Here is a 15067-nt window from a genome sequence, read left to right as displayed (position 1 = left end):
AGTTCCCTATATTTAGTCATCTATTTATATCATGAATCCTCATGAAACTCAGACAATTTTATACCATGTTGATCACATAAAATGATGTAAAAAATATCTGGGGAAATTCTCTCTTAACCTACATTCCAGGGGAAAAAAAAATAGAAACACCACATTATCATTCGAGTCTTTTGAGAAGACCTCACATTTTCTTCCAAAGGCAAGTACCCACTGACTTAGAAAGAGTGGTGCTTAAAAGCAAGATCTTTGTGCCTTGGTTTCTTCATCTACCTATAACTTATTTAAGGTATTATGAATGAGAGTGTACACAGAGGGCCTGGCAATTAGTAAATTATTAATATTACTACTGCTGCCATTAGTTTTAAATTATCAATATGTTTGTTTATAAATTTGCTGCCACTTCCAATAGAAAATAAGCCCTATGATACTAGAATCTTACCTGTTTTGTATAGGTAGGCAACGCTGAATGTGTCTCAAATGGAGCATAAAAGCAAAGTCTCTTGGTAAGGATGGGATTTAGGGTCAAAGGAAATTCCCCTAAGGAACTCTAAAACTGACATTATCTTAAGTTTTAGCACTTGGGGAAGTTTCGAAGACTTTCCAAAGGGATAAATATATCATGATATGTAGGCATAAATACCAAGACAACTGCAGAGTTATTTTAATCCAAGTCTGTTGAGGCTTTATTATGTAATACAGCATTATGAGAGTTAACACAAAATGATACACTTTGTTCTTCAAACTTATTTGGCAAATCAAGAGTACTGGAGGTTTATAACAATTAGTAGTGTCTAAGTCAAGTTACACCCCAACTATACCAGGAAAAAGAAGGAGAGGAAAGAACACACGGTGAAATTTTACTGTGCACCAACATTATATTTTACACATCAGGTGGGCTGTTATGGAAATTAAGAACTCTGACAAAATGTATTTTTTTAAAAAGTTTTATCAAAAAAGGAACATTTTCTAAAAATGATTAGAACATACAGCTAAACAAAATAAAAATAATAATCCTATCACACAAATTAAAAATAAAACCTAAGAAGTTTCGATTAGGCTTGCCTAAAATGACAGTTGAAACCAGAGCCATTTTAAGAATCCAAAATATGAGATTAGTTTTGTTCAAAAAGAATTATTCATAAAAGTTAATAGATGTTTGCATAGTTACCATAAAATAAGAGGTAAGCCTTTATGTATTTTTACTTCATAAAGTTGAATTTCTATTAAAATCTATTACAAGAAAGGGAAAGTAACTTTCCAGTAATGTTCAGATTTTTTAGTGATATTGAGCCTACATTAATGGGACATCATTTTTTAATGTTTGTCCACTGAATATTTTAAGATGTTTGTCATAGGAAATTAAATTTGCTTACCATTCTTACGATAATTTCTTCTCTTTCCTCATTTGGTTATACTTATCTCAATTAGTATAAAAGACTTGTTGATTTTTTTAAAAATTAAGGACATACTAAATTTCCCCGAGATAGTTATTTTGCAGTAATATAGATAAGCGACTCAGATTAACTTTAAAACAAACCACCATACATTCCATTCAATTTATTTTTGCCAGGCATTGTTTTAGCGTCTTTATACAGCCATGTACAAAATAGACAAGATTCCAGCATCGTGATGCTTATTTTCTATTCTAGGACATAAAATAGAAAAAAAAAATCTCAAATAGTGATAAGCGTTTTGAAGAAAAGTATATAGGACAGCGCGGTAGAGAATAACCAGGCCTACCATAGCTAGGGTGGTCAAGGAAGGCCTCTCTTGAGTTTGAGCTAAGAGCTGAATGAGCATGGCAGAGAGAAACAGTTAACGTGGATAGTGTTCGGGTTTCTTTCTCCCTGGGACCAGAATGTTTCGAAGTCTCCATACCTCCGTTTACCCTAACTTGTCATGAACATAAAACCCTTTCTTATATTGCAGGCAAAATCTGAGGTTCACAGATTAGTAGGGCAAGTAACTGATTCCGAAGTGTGTACTTGCCTTTATGATGCTGGATACACACTGGTGTTAACAAGGAGAACGATGTACGTGGCAGAGGTACGGAGAGTACTGTACATGTTGGCTCCAACTTGGGTTTATCCCGGCAGGCTCTAGGTGGAGAGGCTCAGAACACCTGCGTCCATCCTTCCCATCTTTCCTCCCATTTCCGAAACCATGGCCCCGGTTTCGAGTCCAGAAAAAAGGAATAAGTAGACAGAACTCCCAAAGGACAGCTTTCCTGGCTGACCAAGATGTAAACAGTTTACGTGATAATTTCCAACCAAGCGCAAAGTACAGGTGCAGAAGAAGACGGCAGACATCACACTTCCCCTGCAGCCACGCCCTCCCCACTTTGGGAGGGGTCCCTGGGAGGGAGGCCTCCCTATTGGTGGTCAACGTGTTACGTCACTTCCGCTACCTCCACGGCAGGCGTCGGTAAATGACGTTGCCGCTTCCGGGTCACTGACGCAGCCTGTGGTGGCGAAGGCATCAGTGTTCGCTGATGTCCAGTCTATGGAGTCAGTTGGTACCGGTGGCGGCGCGGAGGCAGAAGGCGGTGTCCGAGTAGGGGCCTCTGCCCCACCAGGATGTTACCGGGCTTGGCCGCCGCCGCCGCGGCGCACAGATGTAGCTGGTCCTCCCTGTGCCGGCTCCGTCTGCGATGCAGGGCGGCGGCCTGTAACCCCAGCGACCGCCAGGGTGAGTGTCCCGCGCTGGCCGCTGGCTCCGTAGAAGCCGAACTGGAGGGCCAGGCTGGGCTCGGCGCCTCGCCTGGGGCAATTCGCCCACTTGCCTTTCGCCAACCCCAGAACCTTCCTTTGTGGCTTCCGCCTTTCCAGTTCACCCTGCGCAGCCCGCGGGGATCCTGACAGGTCTCTCTGATGCCTTCTGCAGCCCTAGCATGGCCCCCGCGGGAACTTGTGGGCACCTCGCGGGCCGGATTGCACCTCTGAAGCCTACTGCTTTGTACCAAACAAAATGTTACGTGCGCATCGCGGTGTCCCGCGGTGACTCACCTCCGCGGTTGGAAATTGCGGACTCCGCAAAGTTCCAGGGTCTTTGGAACTTTCCAGTGCACCTTCATTTAGCACTTGGTTGAGATTTTCTTAGCCTTCTTTTTCTTATTCTCCCAACTTGTTTTCTTAAATTTTCTAAAAGGAAGGAGGGGTGCTACTCAATACGGATCTTTCGGAAGAAGTACGAAAGTATCCGACAATCATTGAATGAACCCAGTTTGGGGCCGAAAAACAAAGGAACTCTTCAGTTCGGCTGAGCAGTCTTTTTGGTGAAAAGGTGTCAGTTGTAATTGTAACCCAGAAAAAAAGGTGGTTGAAGAGAATTTTCGTCTCTCAACATTCTTTTCTGACTCAAATTTAAATGGTTTGAGAGTTTCCAAAATAACATTGAACTTCTAATCAGGCCTACCTTCTTTTTTACCGTAGCTTGACACACATTGCTTGACACTGAGAACTGATAGGAACTCTGAGGGAGAAGACAGAACTAAGTCCACCCTTAATCTAATCCCTCCATTCTTGGGATGCAGAGAGTATTTACCGAAACATTCGTGTTCGAAGCCAGGTGTGGTGGTGGGCTTCTGTAGTCCAGCTACTCGGGAGACTGAGGCAGGCAGATCTTTTGAGCCCAGTAGTTCTAGGCTAGCCTGGGCAACATAGTGAGCTGTCTCTAAAAACATATCATGTTTGAAAAAACCTGTAACGTGTTTGTGACCTCCTGAAAGAAGTCGAAAGTTGCAGTCATTCGAGATTTTATGTAGTATAAGCTATAGTAACTATGCTGTGGATATAAATTAGAATATATTCGTATCTTTTATTTGCAGTAAATGTAAAAGCTGACTCTTAGAATTTGAAACGAATAAATTTTAACAGCACTATTCCCAGGGCTTTTTTGGTAGTGATAGAAAAGTGTAACTGTTGAGTTTTTCCATATTGGCAATATACTGCCAGGTTCTCTTATGGACAAAATGAATCATCGACTGGGTGCAGTGGCTCATGCTTATAATCCTCAGGAAGATTGTAAACCTTAGGACGCTGAGGTGGGTGGATCGCTTCAGCCCAGGAGTTCCAGACCAGCCCGGGCAACATGGCAAAACTGCTTCTCTACAAAAAATTAGCCTGGTTTGGTGACGCACGCCTGTAATCCTGGCCTGTACCCAGGAGGCTGAGGTGGGAGTATCGCTTGAGCCCAGGAAGTTGAGGCTGCAGTGAGCCTTGAGCATGCCAGTGCACTTCAGCCTGGGTGACAGAGTGAGACCCTGTCTCAAAAAAAAAAAGGAAAAATGAATCATATGTTTATACTGTACTCCAGAATCCCCAAGTAAGTTTCTAACACAATTGTTTCTATTGACCAAGCAATTTGGGCATTTTACACTGAAATTACGGTGGCTGTTAAATTTAGTCTAAACTGCCCTTTAAGTGTTGCCAAAAAGGAGTAGAAACAGTGTAATTTGTAATCCCTCTTCTGTGTAGCTGTCATCATGTTGAAAATTATGTTTTCTTTGTCTCATCTGTCTGTGAAACACAGATAATTATTACCTATCTTAGTGGTCAAAATGACTTTCAAAGTTGTTTAGAATGTTTATTACTACAAAAAATTAAAATGTTAGGCCGGGCGCAGTGGCTCATGCTTGTAATCCCAGCCCTTTGGGAGGCCGAGGCGGGCAGATCACGAGGTCAGGAGATCGAGACCACGGTGAAACCCCGTCTCTACTGAAAATACAAAAAATTAGCCGGGCGTAGTGGCGGGCGCCTGTAGTCCCAGCTACTCGGAGAGGTTGAGGCGGGAGAATGGCGTGAACTCGGGAGGCGGAGCTTGCAGTGAGCTGAGATTGCGCCACTGCACTCCAGCCTGGGCGTAAAAAAAAAAAAAAAAAAAAAAAAAAAAAAAATTAAAATGTTTTTTCACACTTAAAAATGCTTAATAGGTTTTTAAAAATAACTGTGAAAATTTAGTTTCAGTAATGAAGCATTTCTTAAAAGGGCAACCATTATTATGGCAAAATTTAAAAATCATTTAGAAAAAGTACTATTTAAATTGGATGCATGTGAGAAGACTATTTGAAGAACTTTTGGAGAAAGAAAATCTAAAAACAGGTGTTTTTATTTGTCTAGAAGTAAGGTTTAGTTTATGCTTCTAAAATGCCTGTGGCTGGGAAAAGCTTATAAAGCATAAGGAGAGGAGGAAACCTTGAGGGATTGCTTGAATACTTAAAAATGAGAAATGCCTTTAAAGGCAAAATAGAAACGGTCTAAAAGAAATATGAGAGCCCTGTTTGTAATTTTGAGTTGTCTGATAGCCATATTAAAAAAAGCAAAATTAAAGATGAATTAATTTTAATATATTCTAGAATTAATTTTAATAATGAAATTAATATATTTTAATAATAAAATACATAAAATTTAATACTATTTTATTAAGTATATTCAAAATATTTCAACATGTAATCAATACCAAATTATTGAAGTATTTTACATCATCTTTTTGTACTGTCTTTAAAACCCAGTGAGTATTTTACGCTTACAGCGCATCACAGTTCAGACTAACCACGTTTTAAGTGCTCAGTAAACAGTGACTACTCAATTAGGTAGTGTAGTTAGAGTTAGTATCTAAGTTATAAAGAATTTTTACAAACCAGTATACATTCCAGTAGGAAAATGGACAAAGGAATTGAATACAAAGTTCATAAAGTTGTTCAAGTGGCCAATAAAAATGCAAAAATGTTCCATACTTACTGAAAAACAGACTTTAAAGGGTTTTACTTCTCACTGCCTATTTCATTTTGGCCTAATTTTTCATAATGATGATACCCCGTATTGAGGGTGTGGGAAAACAGGAACTCTGTTAACTAGTGATTGAAAACATAAAAGGTTTATGCCCTCTGACCTAACAGTTTTTACTCAAAAGGATTTACTTTAAAGAAATAATCAAGATACATATTAAAATGTTTGCAGAAGTTTATTATAGTAATAAATTGGTAGTTCATAGTTATGGAGAGTTGGAAACCGAAATATGTTACATTTATTATGGGCTGGTGATATATACAACCATTTTTTTAAAAAATTATAATTCAGGGCTGGGTGTGTTGGCTCATGCCTGTAATCCCAACACTTTGGGAGGCCGAGGTGGGTGGATCACCTGAGGTCAGGTGTTCGAGACCAGCCTGGCCAACATGGTGAAACCCCATCTCTACCAAAAATACAAAAATTAACTGGGCATGGTGGCGGGCGCCTGTAATCCCAGCTACTTGGGAGACTGAGGCAGGAGAATCACTTGAACCCAGGAGGCGGAGGTTGCAGTGAGCTGAGATTGCGCCACTGCACTCCAGCCTGGGTGACAAGAGCGAAACTCCATCTCAAAAGAAAAAAAAAAAAGTTATAATTTAGAAGAATAGTGACATGGACAATACTCTTGTGTTATTAAGTAAAAACTGTAGAAAAATACAGTAAAAATGTATACTGTGATATTAACAGTGAGTTTCTCTAAAAATTTTTTTATTTGTGTTTTACAAATGATCTACAGTAGACATATACTTCTAAAGAATAAAAATGTTACTTAGTTTCTGTAGTAAGTATATCCTTTTTTATAAAAAGTTCTTTGGGTAAGGATAGAGCACATATTTCTTTTTTTCATGTATTTATACCTTGCCTCATTTGGCAAAAATTTGAGAGGGGAAGACACGTAAGTATACTAGATGAACACTGAAATTAATAAAAGTGTAATTTTTAAATAGAAAATAGAAATCAAACATACTCTGTTATTATTGTCTCTAATCTGCTAGTATTTATTGTCATAAGAAAAGTAGGCTGAGAATTTAACTTTTATCCCCAGCAGAGGTCCCTCCTCCTCCTCAACCTCTTTAAATTACTAAGAGTATCGACAGTTACAAAAGACCAGCCTGGCCAACATGGTGAAACCTCGTCTCTACTAAAAATACAAAAATTAGCTAGGCATGGTGGCGGGCGCCTGTAATGACAGCTACTCAGGAGGCTGAGGCAGGAGAATTGCTTGAACCTGTCAGATACGGTCTCAAAAAAAAAAAAAAAAAAGGCCATTTAGACTGTCAATGCTCTTAGTTGTTTAAAGAGGTTGGGGAGGAGGAAGGACCTCTGCTGGAGATAAAAGTTAAATTCTTAGTCTGATTAAGAGCACTGACAGTTATAAAAGACCATTTAGGGCTGGGTGTGGTGGCTCACACCTGTAATCCCAGCACTTTGGGAGGCCGAGGTGGGCAGATCACCTGAGGCCAGGAGTTCTAGACCAGCCTGGCCAACATGGCAAAAACCTGTCTCTACTAAAAACACAAAAAAATTAGCTGGGCATGGTGGCAGGTGCCTGTAATCCCAGCTACTTGGGAGGCTGAGGCAGGAGAATTTCTTGAACCCAGGAGGCGGAGGCTGCAGTGAGCCAAGATCACACCATTGCACTCCAGCCTGGGCAACAAGAGCAAAACTCCGTCCCCCCCCCCCCCCCCCCAAAAAAAAAGACCATTTAGGCAGGCCGACAGGACGATTCTATGCAGATCAAGTTCATGATAGAATTTATTGTACTTAAATATAAAATGAAGCTAACTGTAGTATGTGCCTCCTGGAGTTTTTGTGAATGAGAATCATTCAGCATTAGATGCCAGACATTATAGTTGCTGATAGTGTAGTGCTGAACAAGGTGGATGGTTTCCACCTTTCTTCCACCAGAAATAAATATATTTAAAGTGCCATAGAAGAGATAGGCAGGATGATGGGCTAGAAAGTAGCCAGGACGGGCTATTTCATTAGATAAGATGGCCTAGGACTCCAGCTTTTCTGAGGTAATGACTGAGCCTAGGCATGAAAGATGAAAATGAGCAAGCCACGTGAAGGTCTGGGAGAAAGAGCAATTTGGGAAGAGTAAAGAGGAATGGGAAAGATCAGACTTGTATGTATATATGTATGTATTTTTGAAAAAGGGTCCTGCTCTGTCACCCAGGCTAGAGTGCACTGAAACGATCACAGCTCACTGCAGCCTTGACTTCCTGAGCTCCGGTGATCCTCCCACTTCAGCCTTCTGAGTAGCTGGGACCACAGGCTAGCGCCACCACGCCCAGCTAATTTTTGTATTTTTGTTAGAGACTGGGTTTCACCATGTTACCCAGGCTGGTCTCGAACTCTTGAGCTCAAGCATTCCACCCATCTCGGCCTCCCAAAGTGCTGAGATTTTAGGTGTGAGCCACTGCGCCTGGCCCAGACAAATAGTTTTAAGGAGCAGAAAGAAACCTGTTGTGTCTAGGATATGGTGGGGTGGTATGAAAATAAATTTGAGTTTTTTTATTATTATTTTTTTTTGAGATGGAGTTTTGCTCTTGTTGCCCAGGCTGGAGTGCAGTGGCAGATCTCGGCTCACTGCACCCTCCACCTCCTGGGTTCAAGCGATTCTCCTGCCTCAGCCTCCCAAGTAGCTGAGATTAAGGTATTAGCCACCATGCCTGGCTGATTTTTGTATTTTTAGTAGAGACGGGGTTTTACCATGTTAGTCAGGCTGGTCTCAAACTCCTGACCTCAGGTGATCCGCCTGCCTTAGCCTCCCAAAGTGCTGGGATTACAGGCATGGAGCCACCGCACCTGGCCGAAATTTGAGTATTTTAAGCCATAGGCTTAGAAAAAGGGGAGTGTTTTCAAAATATCACTCTTGGCCAGGTGTAGTGGCTCACACCTGTAATCCCAGCAAAATTTGGGAGGCCAAGGTAGGTAGATAACTTGAGTCCAGGAGTTTGAGACCAGCCTGGGCAACATGGCAAAATCCCATCTCTACAAAAAAAAAAATATTAAAAAATGTAGCCAGGTAGGGTGGCACACGCCTGTGGTCCCAGCTACTCAGGAGGCTGAGGTGGGAAAACCACCTGAGGCCGGGGAGGTTGAGGCTGCAGTGAACCATGATTGCACCACTGCCCCAGCCTGGGTGGCAGAGCAACACCCTGTCTCAGAAAAACACAGCTGGGTGCGGTGGCTCACGCCTGTAGTCCCAGCACTTTGGGAGGCCAAGGAGGGTGGATCACCTCAGGTTAAGAGTTCAGGACCAGTCTGGCCCACATGATGAAACCACATCTCTGCTAAAAATACAAAAATTAGTCAGGCGTGATGGCACATGCCTGTAATCCCAGCTACTCGGGAGGCTGAGGCAGGAGAATCACTTGAACCCGGGAGGTAGAGGTTGCAGTTAGCTGAGATCATGCCACTGCACTTCAGCCTGGATGACGGAGTGGGACTCCATCTCAAATAAATAAATAAATAAATAAAAATGAAAAAGAAAAATAGAATTAAGCAAGGCAGTAGAGATGTATGTCAAGATGCAGTCTAGGAAGTTGTCATCATCTCCTATTGTTTCCTAACTCAAAAAAAAAAAAAAAAAAAAGATTCTCTGTTTCTTACTCTGCTCTAGAGAAAAGTTACATCAGCAATGGTCTTCTAGACTGAGCTACTCCATCCAGGTCACACTTTTGCTTGCTACATGATTAAGGATAAAAAGGATTTTCCTGTAGTTTTGGCTAGCTGAAAGGATTAAGGTAAACCAGAGATAGTCAATCTGTTAATGGTAGACAGTATTACAAATTGTGATGATGATGTTAATAAGACCTTGATGAAGTTCCAGATAATTTAGCCATAGATACATTCTTAGGTTATTTTTTTTATTATTATGGGCATTTTTTTAATACAGGGAAAGTATAAGGTATAAAGTAAAAACTATGCATAATTCAGATATTTCACCACATTCTTAGTAGTTGAAATCATACTGTATAAGTCTCTTGCTTTTTTTCATGCAACATTATAACATGAGTGTTTTTCCTTGTTATTAAAATTTTTAATGAATACATAATAAAAGTATAGTTACCTGCCGTAACTTAATCATTCGTCTATTAGGGAACATTTGAGTTGTTTCTGTTTTTTCCTGTGATAAATAATACTATGAGGAATCATCTTTGCATTCTGTATTATGTATTTTAAATTCACACTTAACCTCTTTAAAAGATTATATAACCTCTTAGTAACCTCTTTAACAGTTATTTAGCTTTCATATATACTGCCTTAGAAATTTTGGGAAAGAATTATTGAAATAGTCTCTTAAGTAAGGAGACTGAAATCTAGAAGACAGGCTGCAGGCTTGACTCTGGCTCTGAAATTAGCTGGAAATAAACACATGTTGCAAGAAATCTTTTTGTTTATTTTTAGTTGTTGCGGAAGCAACATATACCGTAGACTGAGTTGTCAGTTTGTGTGAGAGAAAAGGAGTGTCTTTTTGTTGTTATTCGTAGCCTAAAAATGATGGCCAGATTTTCTCCGGAAGCCAGAGTAAGTGGTAGGTGACAAACCAGATTGGAGAGAGAGAGGACAAGTAGTGGTCACTGGCAATGGCCATTAGGTCACTAGCTACAGAGGCCATGAGAGTAAAATAAACACAGAGAAGTGTGGCTGTTCTGAGTAGACTGATGATGGGATACCAGTAGCTCTGCAGTCTTGAAGACACAGCCCTTATATACACAGCCATAAGAAAGTTCTTGTCCAGGCCAGTAGAATAGTAAGTGCCAGAGTAAAGACTTCGATATGTAGCTTGTTTAGAAGTCACCTTGAAAAAAGAATATTAATGGTGGGTAATATTTTTCACTATCTCTTTGCTTACTGGAATTAATGAATTAAGTAATTCTTTTTTTGTTTGTTTTTGAGATGGAGTCTTACACTGTCACCCAGGCTGGAATGCAATGGCGCGATCTTGGCTCACTGCAACCTCCGCCTCCCGGGTTCAAGCGATTCTCCTGCCTCAGCCTCCCCCATAGCTGGGATTATAGGCGCCCACCACCACGTCTGGCTAATTTTTTTGTATTTTTAGTAGAGACGGGGTTTCACTATGTTGGCCAGGCTGATCTCAAAACTCCTGACCTCATGACCCGCCCACCTTGGCCTCCTAAAGTGTTGAGATTACAGGCGTGAGCCACTGCACCCTGCGGAATTCAGTAATTCTTTAACCAGTGGTTGTGTTTCTATTGCTGTGTTTTAGGTATTATATTTGTTTTATTGAGTTAAATGTGCTCCAGTATAGTTTTTATAATAATACAATATTAAAGGTGGTAAATGTACGTGCCATTTTCTGTCTCGTATGAATGCCAAATGTGTACTTTTAAAGTTGCCGATACCTGAATTTCTACTGGTGTTAAAAGTTAAGGGCCGGGCGCGGTGGCTCACGCTTGTAATCCCAGCACTTTGGGAGGCCGAGGCGGGCGGATCACGAGGTCAGGAAATCGAGACCATCCTGGCTAACACGGTGAAACCCCGTCTCTACTAAAAATACAAAAAAAATTAGCCGGGCGTGGTGGCGGGCGCCTGTAGTCCCAGCTACTCGGAGAGGCTGAGGCAGGAGAATGGCGTGAACCCAGGAGGCGGAGCTTGCAGTGAGCCGAGATCGCGCCACTGCGCTCCAGCCTGGGTGACAGAGCGAGACTCTGTCTCAAAAAAAAAAAGTTAAGGACTTTTCAAAACAGCCAGCAAGAAAGCTATCAAAGATTATGAAGATAGTGTCAAAAGCACTTAGGAGTCAGTTTTAAGAGGCTGCTACTGGCCCAAAATAGAACAGCTTGAGCATTAGTCAGGATAATGACTAAACTAGATTGAAAAATGCCAAGTACTGTTTAAATTTATGAAGTTGCAATGATATACACACAAATTAAAAATGTGTAACTATTACAGGACCTTGGGTAATTAACGTATTATTTTGAGAACTGGTAAATAAAGGGAAAGAAGCATTTAGTCTGACTTTCCTATGTGAACCACTTTTCTGAATAACCAATAAATGATGGATATTTTCTCTTTGTAGAAATATTCTGAGTAGTAAATGAAGGAGTAATAAAATTGGTATCATCATTTTGTAACCACCTAATGAATAAATGATTCTAAGCATTGAAGAACAGTAGATACTATCATCATAAATAAATCAACCAGTTACTGTGTGGTTCCTGATGAAAGAACTCATCACCACTTAACAAAGTAGTGTTGACCTAATAAAAAGAGCCTGAAGTTAGATAAAGCCTTTACAGCCATTGATTTATAGAACATACAGAAGAATGGGCTAAACAATACCATAGGAATTCAGTCAGCAAAAAACAGCCTGGGAAACTACCAGGACAAAAACTCAGGACAAACAACCTGGCTTTTTCAACATAAAAATTGCAGTTAAAAAAAAAAAAAAAGACATTCTGTAGCTTAAAAGAGACTTAAAAGACATCTCAATTAGTCCCAATATGTGGACTTTATCTGGATCTATTCACGTAGAAACTGGAAAAAAATTGTAACATTTGTAACAACTGGAAATTTGAAATTGAGAATATTTGATATCAAGGATTTTTTTTTAATTTCTGGTAAAGTTTTTGTCTCTTATAAATACATACTGAAATATTTATGGATGAAATTATATCTGAGATTTGCTTCAAATTAATATTGGTGCAGGTAGAGATGAGATGAAATTGTCCATGAGTTCATCATTGTTGAAAGTAAGCAATGAGTACGTGGCAGTTTATCGTGCTGGTTTTTCTACCTTTGCATACGTTTGAGATTTTCTGTAACGTTTTAAAAACAAAAGAGAACACTGAAAGAAATCTAGCATCAAGTCGTGGAAATGGGTCGTCTTCCGAGGAAGGACTTTTAAACTGTGGAGTAATCCCTCTTTAAACAGCTTAGCACAAATTCTATGAAAATATTTCATCAGTGTGTGAAAAAAAAGAAAAGTTAGTGGCATATTGTCTTTGTCAGGTAATAATTACAGAAGATATTTTGAATAGGGCTGAACGGTCAAAACACCAGTGGCCAGGATGAAGAAGATGCTTTTCTGGAGTGTGTTTCCTATGAAAATCTGCTTTAGTCCATATTTACTAATTATTTTTGCTAGTAGGCAGCATATTTTAATGTGTAGGAATCTTTTGCTGTTATATTTGCTTTACTGACCCTTTAAAAAATAGACACAAATGACCAAAAACATTCCAGGCCTTCAACAGTTTCCCAAATAAGTAAAAGAATCAGTTCACATCAGAAAGTTTTTCAAGAGAATAAGTTCTAGGCCTGAAACTTGAGTGAATACTTACGTTCCCTTATGCCCTTTGTGCTCTTCATATTATCTTCAACATTCACAATAATTTATGTTCCTGATGAATTCTCTGAGCTATTAAGAAATGGCTTTTCTTTCAGAATGCATATATCTGCACACACAATCCATGAATTAACATTTTTGGAAGATCATTATTAAGCAGTTAGAAAAGTTTCAACTCTTAAATGCTCAACCCTCCATCCTTGGAAAAACTTGACTGTCTGTAATGATGTAATTTGATTTCACCTAAAACTTTACAAAATATATGAATGATATCTAGATAGAGTTTTTGGGTTCTTTCAAAAAGAGGAATTCTCAGTACTCCATAGTAAAAAATAAAAGAGAAGGACGGTCACAGGAAAATAGAGACAAATTTGGTTTTCTAGTACTTGGGTAAATTGTGGAATATATTTTCCTTCTGTATTTGGGCCCTTCAAAGCTCACAGTCAACCCAGATGAAGCAGCTGAAGTGCTTTGTAATTAGTCTTCTATTCTTCACTCAATTAAAATTCCCCGTTTACTGAGGCATCTCACCAAATGTTGATCTAATTATCTGATTAAAAAATCGGTGATAGTATGAATGAATGATTAATATAATTCACTTATTGATTGTGAAATGAAAGAGGAATAAATCTTTAGCTAGTGGAAGAAGGACACAGGATAATTTTGTGTAGGAAGTCTTCCTGACCTTCCCTCCCAGAGTCCTTTATTCTGAAAAGTAATTATGCCAACATTTTTTTAGCTTGCAACCAGCATGCAAAATAAAGAGTATCTGTTATGTACTATATACCTTTCAAAATTGCTGAATAGCATAAATATTTTATTTTATTTTTTTATATTTTTTAAAATTTCCAAATAAGTTTACAAGTTAGAGAAAATCAGAATGTTGTCACTAATTTTTCTTTACAAAATGTATTTCCTGTGTACCTAGAAGCAGTGAAACACCTCTGGAGACGGTGGCTTGGCAATTAATTATGCAGCTAGGACTTGGTTTGAAATTAAAGTATATATATTTTTTCTTTTAGAGTGGCAGAATTTAGTGACATTTGGAAGCTTTTCAAACATGGTTCCCTGTAGTCATCCATATATTGGTACACTGAGTCAAGTAAAGTTGTACTCCACAAATGTTCAGAAAGGAGGACAGGGATCACAAACACTCAGAGTGGAAAAAGTACCATCATTTGAAACAGGTATGTGTAATTTTTTTAATGTACTTTTTTCTGTATACTGGAATAGTTTGTGTAAAATTATTTGTTCCCTGGATGTTTGATAGAACTTACTTATAATACTGTCTGGACTGATGTTTTCTTTGTGAGAACTATTTTTTTTTTTTTTTCGCAAACCAAAAAAATGTTCATTTTATTCTATTTTTTTTTTATTATTATACTTTAGGTTTTGGGGTACATGTGCACAATGTGCAGGTTTGTTACGTATGTATCCATGTGCCATGTTGGTTTGCTGCACCCATTAACCCGTCATTTAGCATTAGGTGTGTCTCCTAATGCTGTCCCTCCCCCCTCCCCCCACCCCACAACAGTCCCCGGAGTGTGATGTTCCCCTTCCTGTGTCCATGAGTTCTCATTGTTCAATTCCCACCTATGAGTGAGAACATGCGGTGTTTGGTTTTTTGTCCTTGCGAGAGTTTACTGAGAATGATGTTTTCCAGTTTCATCCATGTCCCTACAAAGGACATGAACTCATCATTTTTTATGGCTGCATAGTATTCCATGGTGTATATGTGCCACATTTTCTTAATCCAGTCTATCGTTGTTGGACATTTGAGTTGGTTCCAAGTCTTTGCTATTGTGAATAGTGCCGCAACAAACATACGTGTGCATGTGTCTTTATAGCAGCATGATTTATAGTCCTTTGGGTATATACCCAGTAATGGGATGGCTGGATTAAAGGGTATTTCTAGTTCGAGATCCCTGAGGAATCGCCACACTGACTTCCACAATGGTTG

The 15067-nt window shown here is 39.4% G+C and overlaps 1 protein-coding gene across 1 annotated transcript in view; it reads left to right on the top strand.

Moving 5' to 3' along the window:
- The first annotated feature begins 2443 nt into the window (after window positions 1–2443).
- Window positions 2444–15067, top strand: part of SLC30A9 (solute carrier family 30 member 9) — a 99877-nt gene continuing 87253 nt past the window's right edge. The window contains exons 1-2 of the mRNA XM_032135955.2: window positions 2444–2688; window positions 14130–14294. Of these exons, the coding sequence (XP_031991846.1) occupies window positions 2577–2688; window positions 14130–14294 (277 nt within the window). The 5' untranslated portion in view covers window positions 2444–2576. The remainder of the gene's footprint in view (window positions 2689–14129; window positions 14295–15067) is intronic.

Source organism: Hylobates moloch, unplaced genomic scaffold (genome assembly GCF_009828535.3).
Source record: "Hylobates moloch isolate HMO894 unplaced genomic scaffold, HMol_V3 SCAFFOLD_17, whole genome shotgun sequence".
NCBI classification, from domain to species: Eukaryota; Metazoa; Chordata; class Mammalia; order Primates; family Hylobatidae; genus Hylobates; species Hylobates moloch.
The sequence above is the reverse complement of the archived record's forward strand: the minus strand, read 5'-3'. Positions and strand labels throughout refer to the sequence as shown.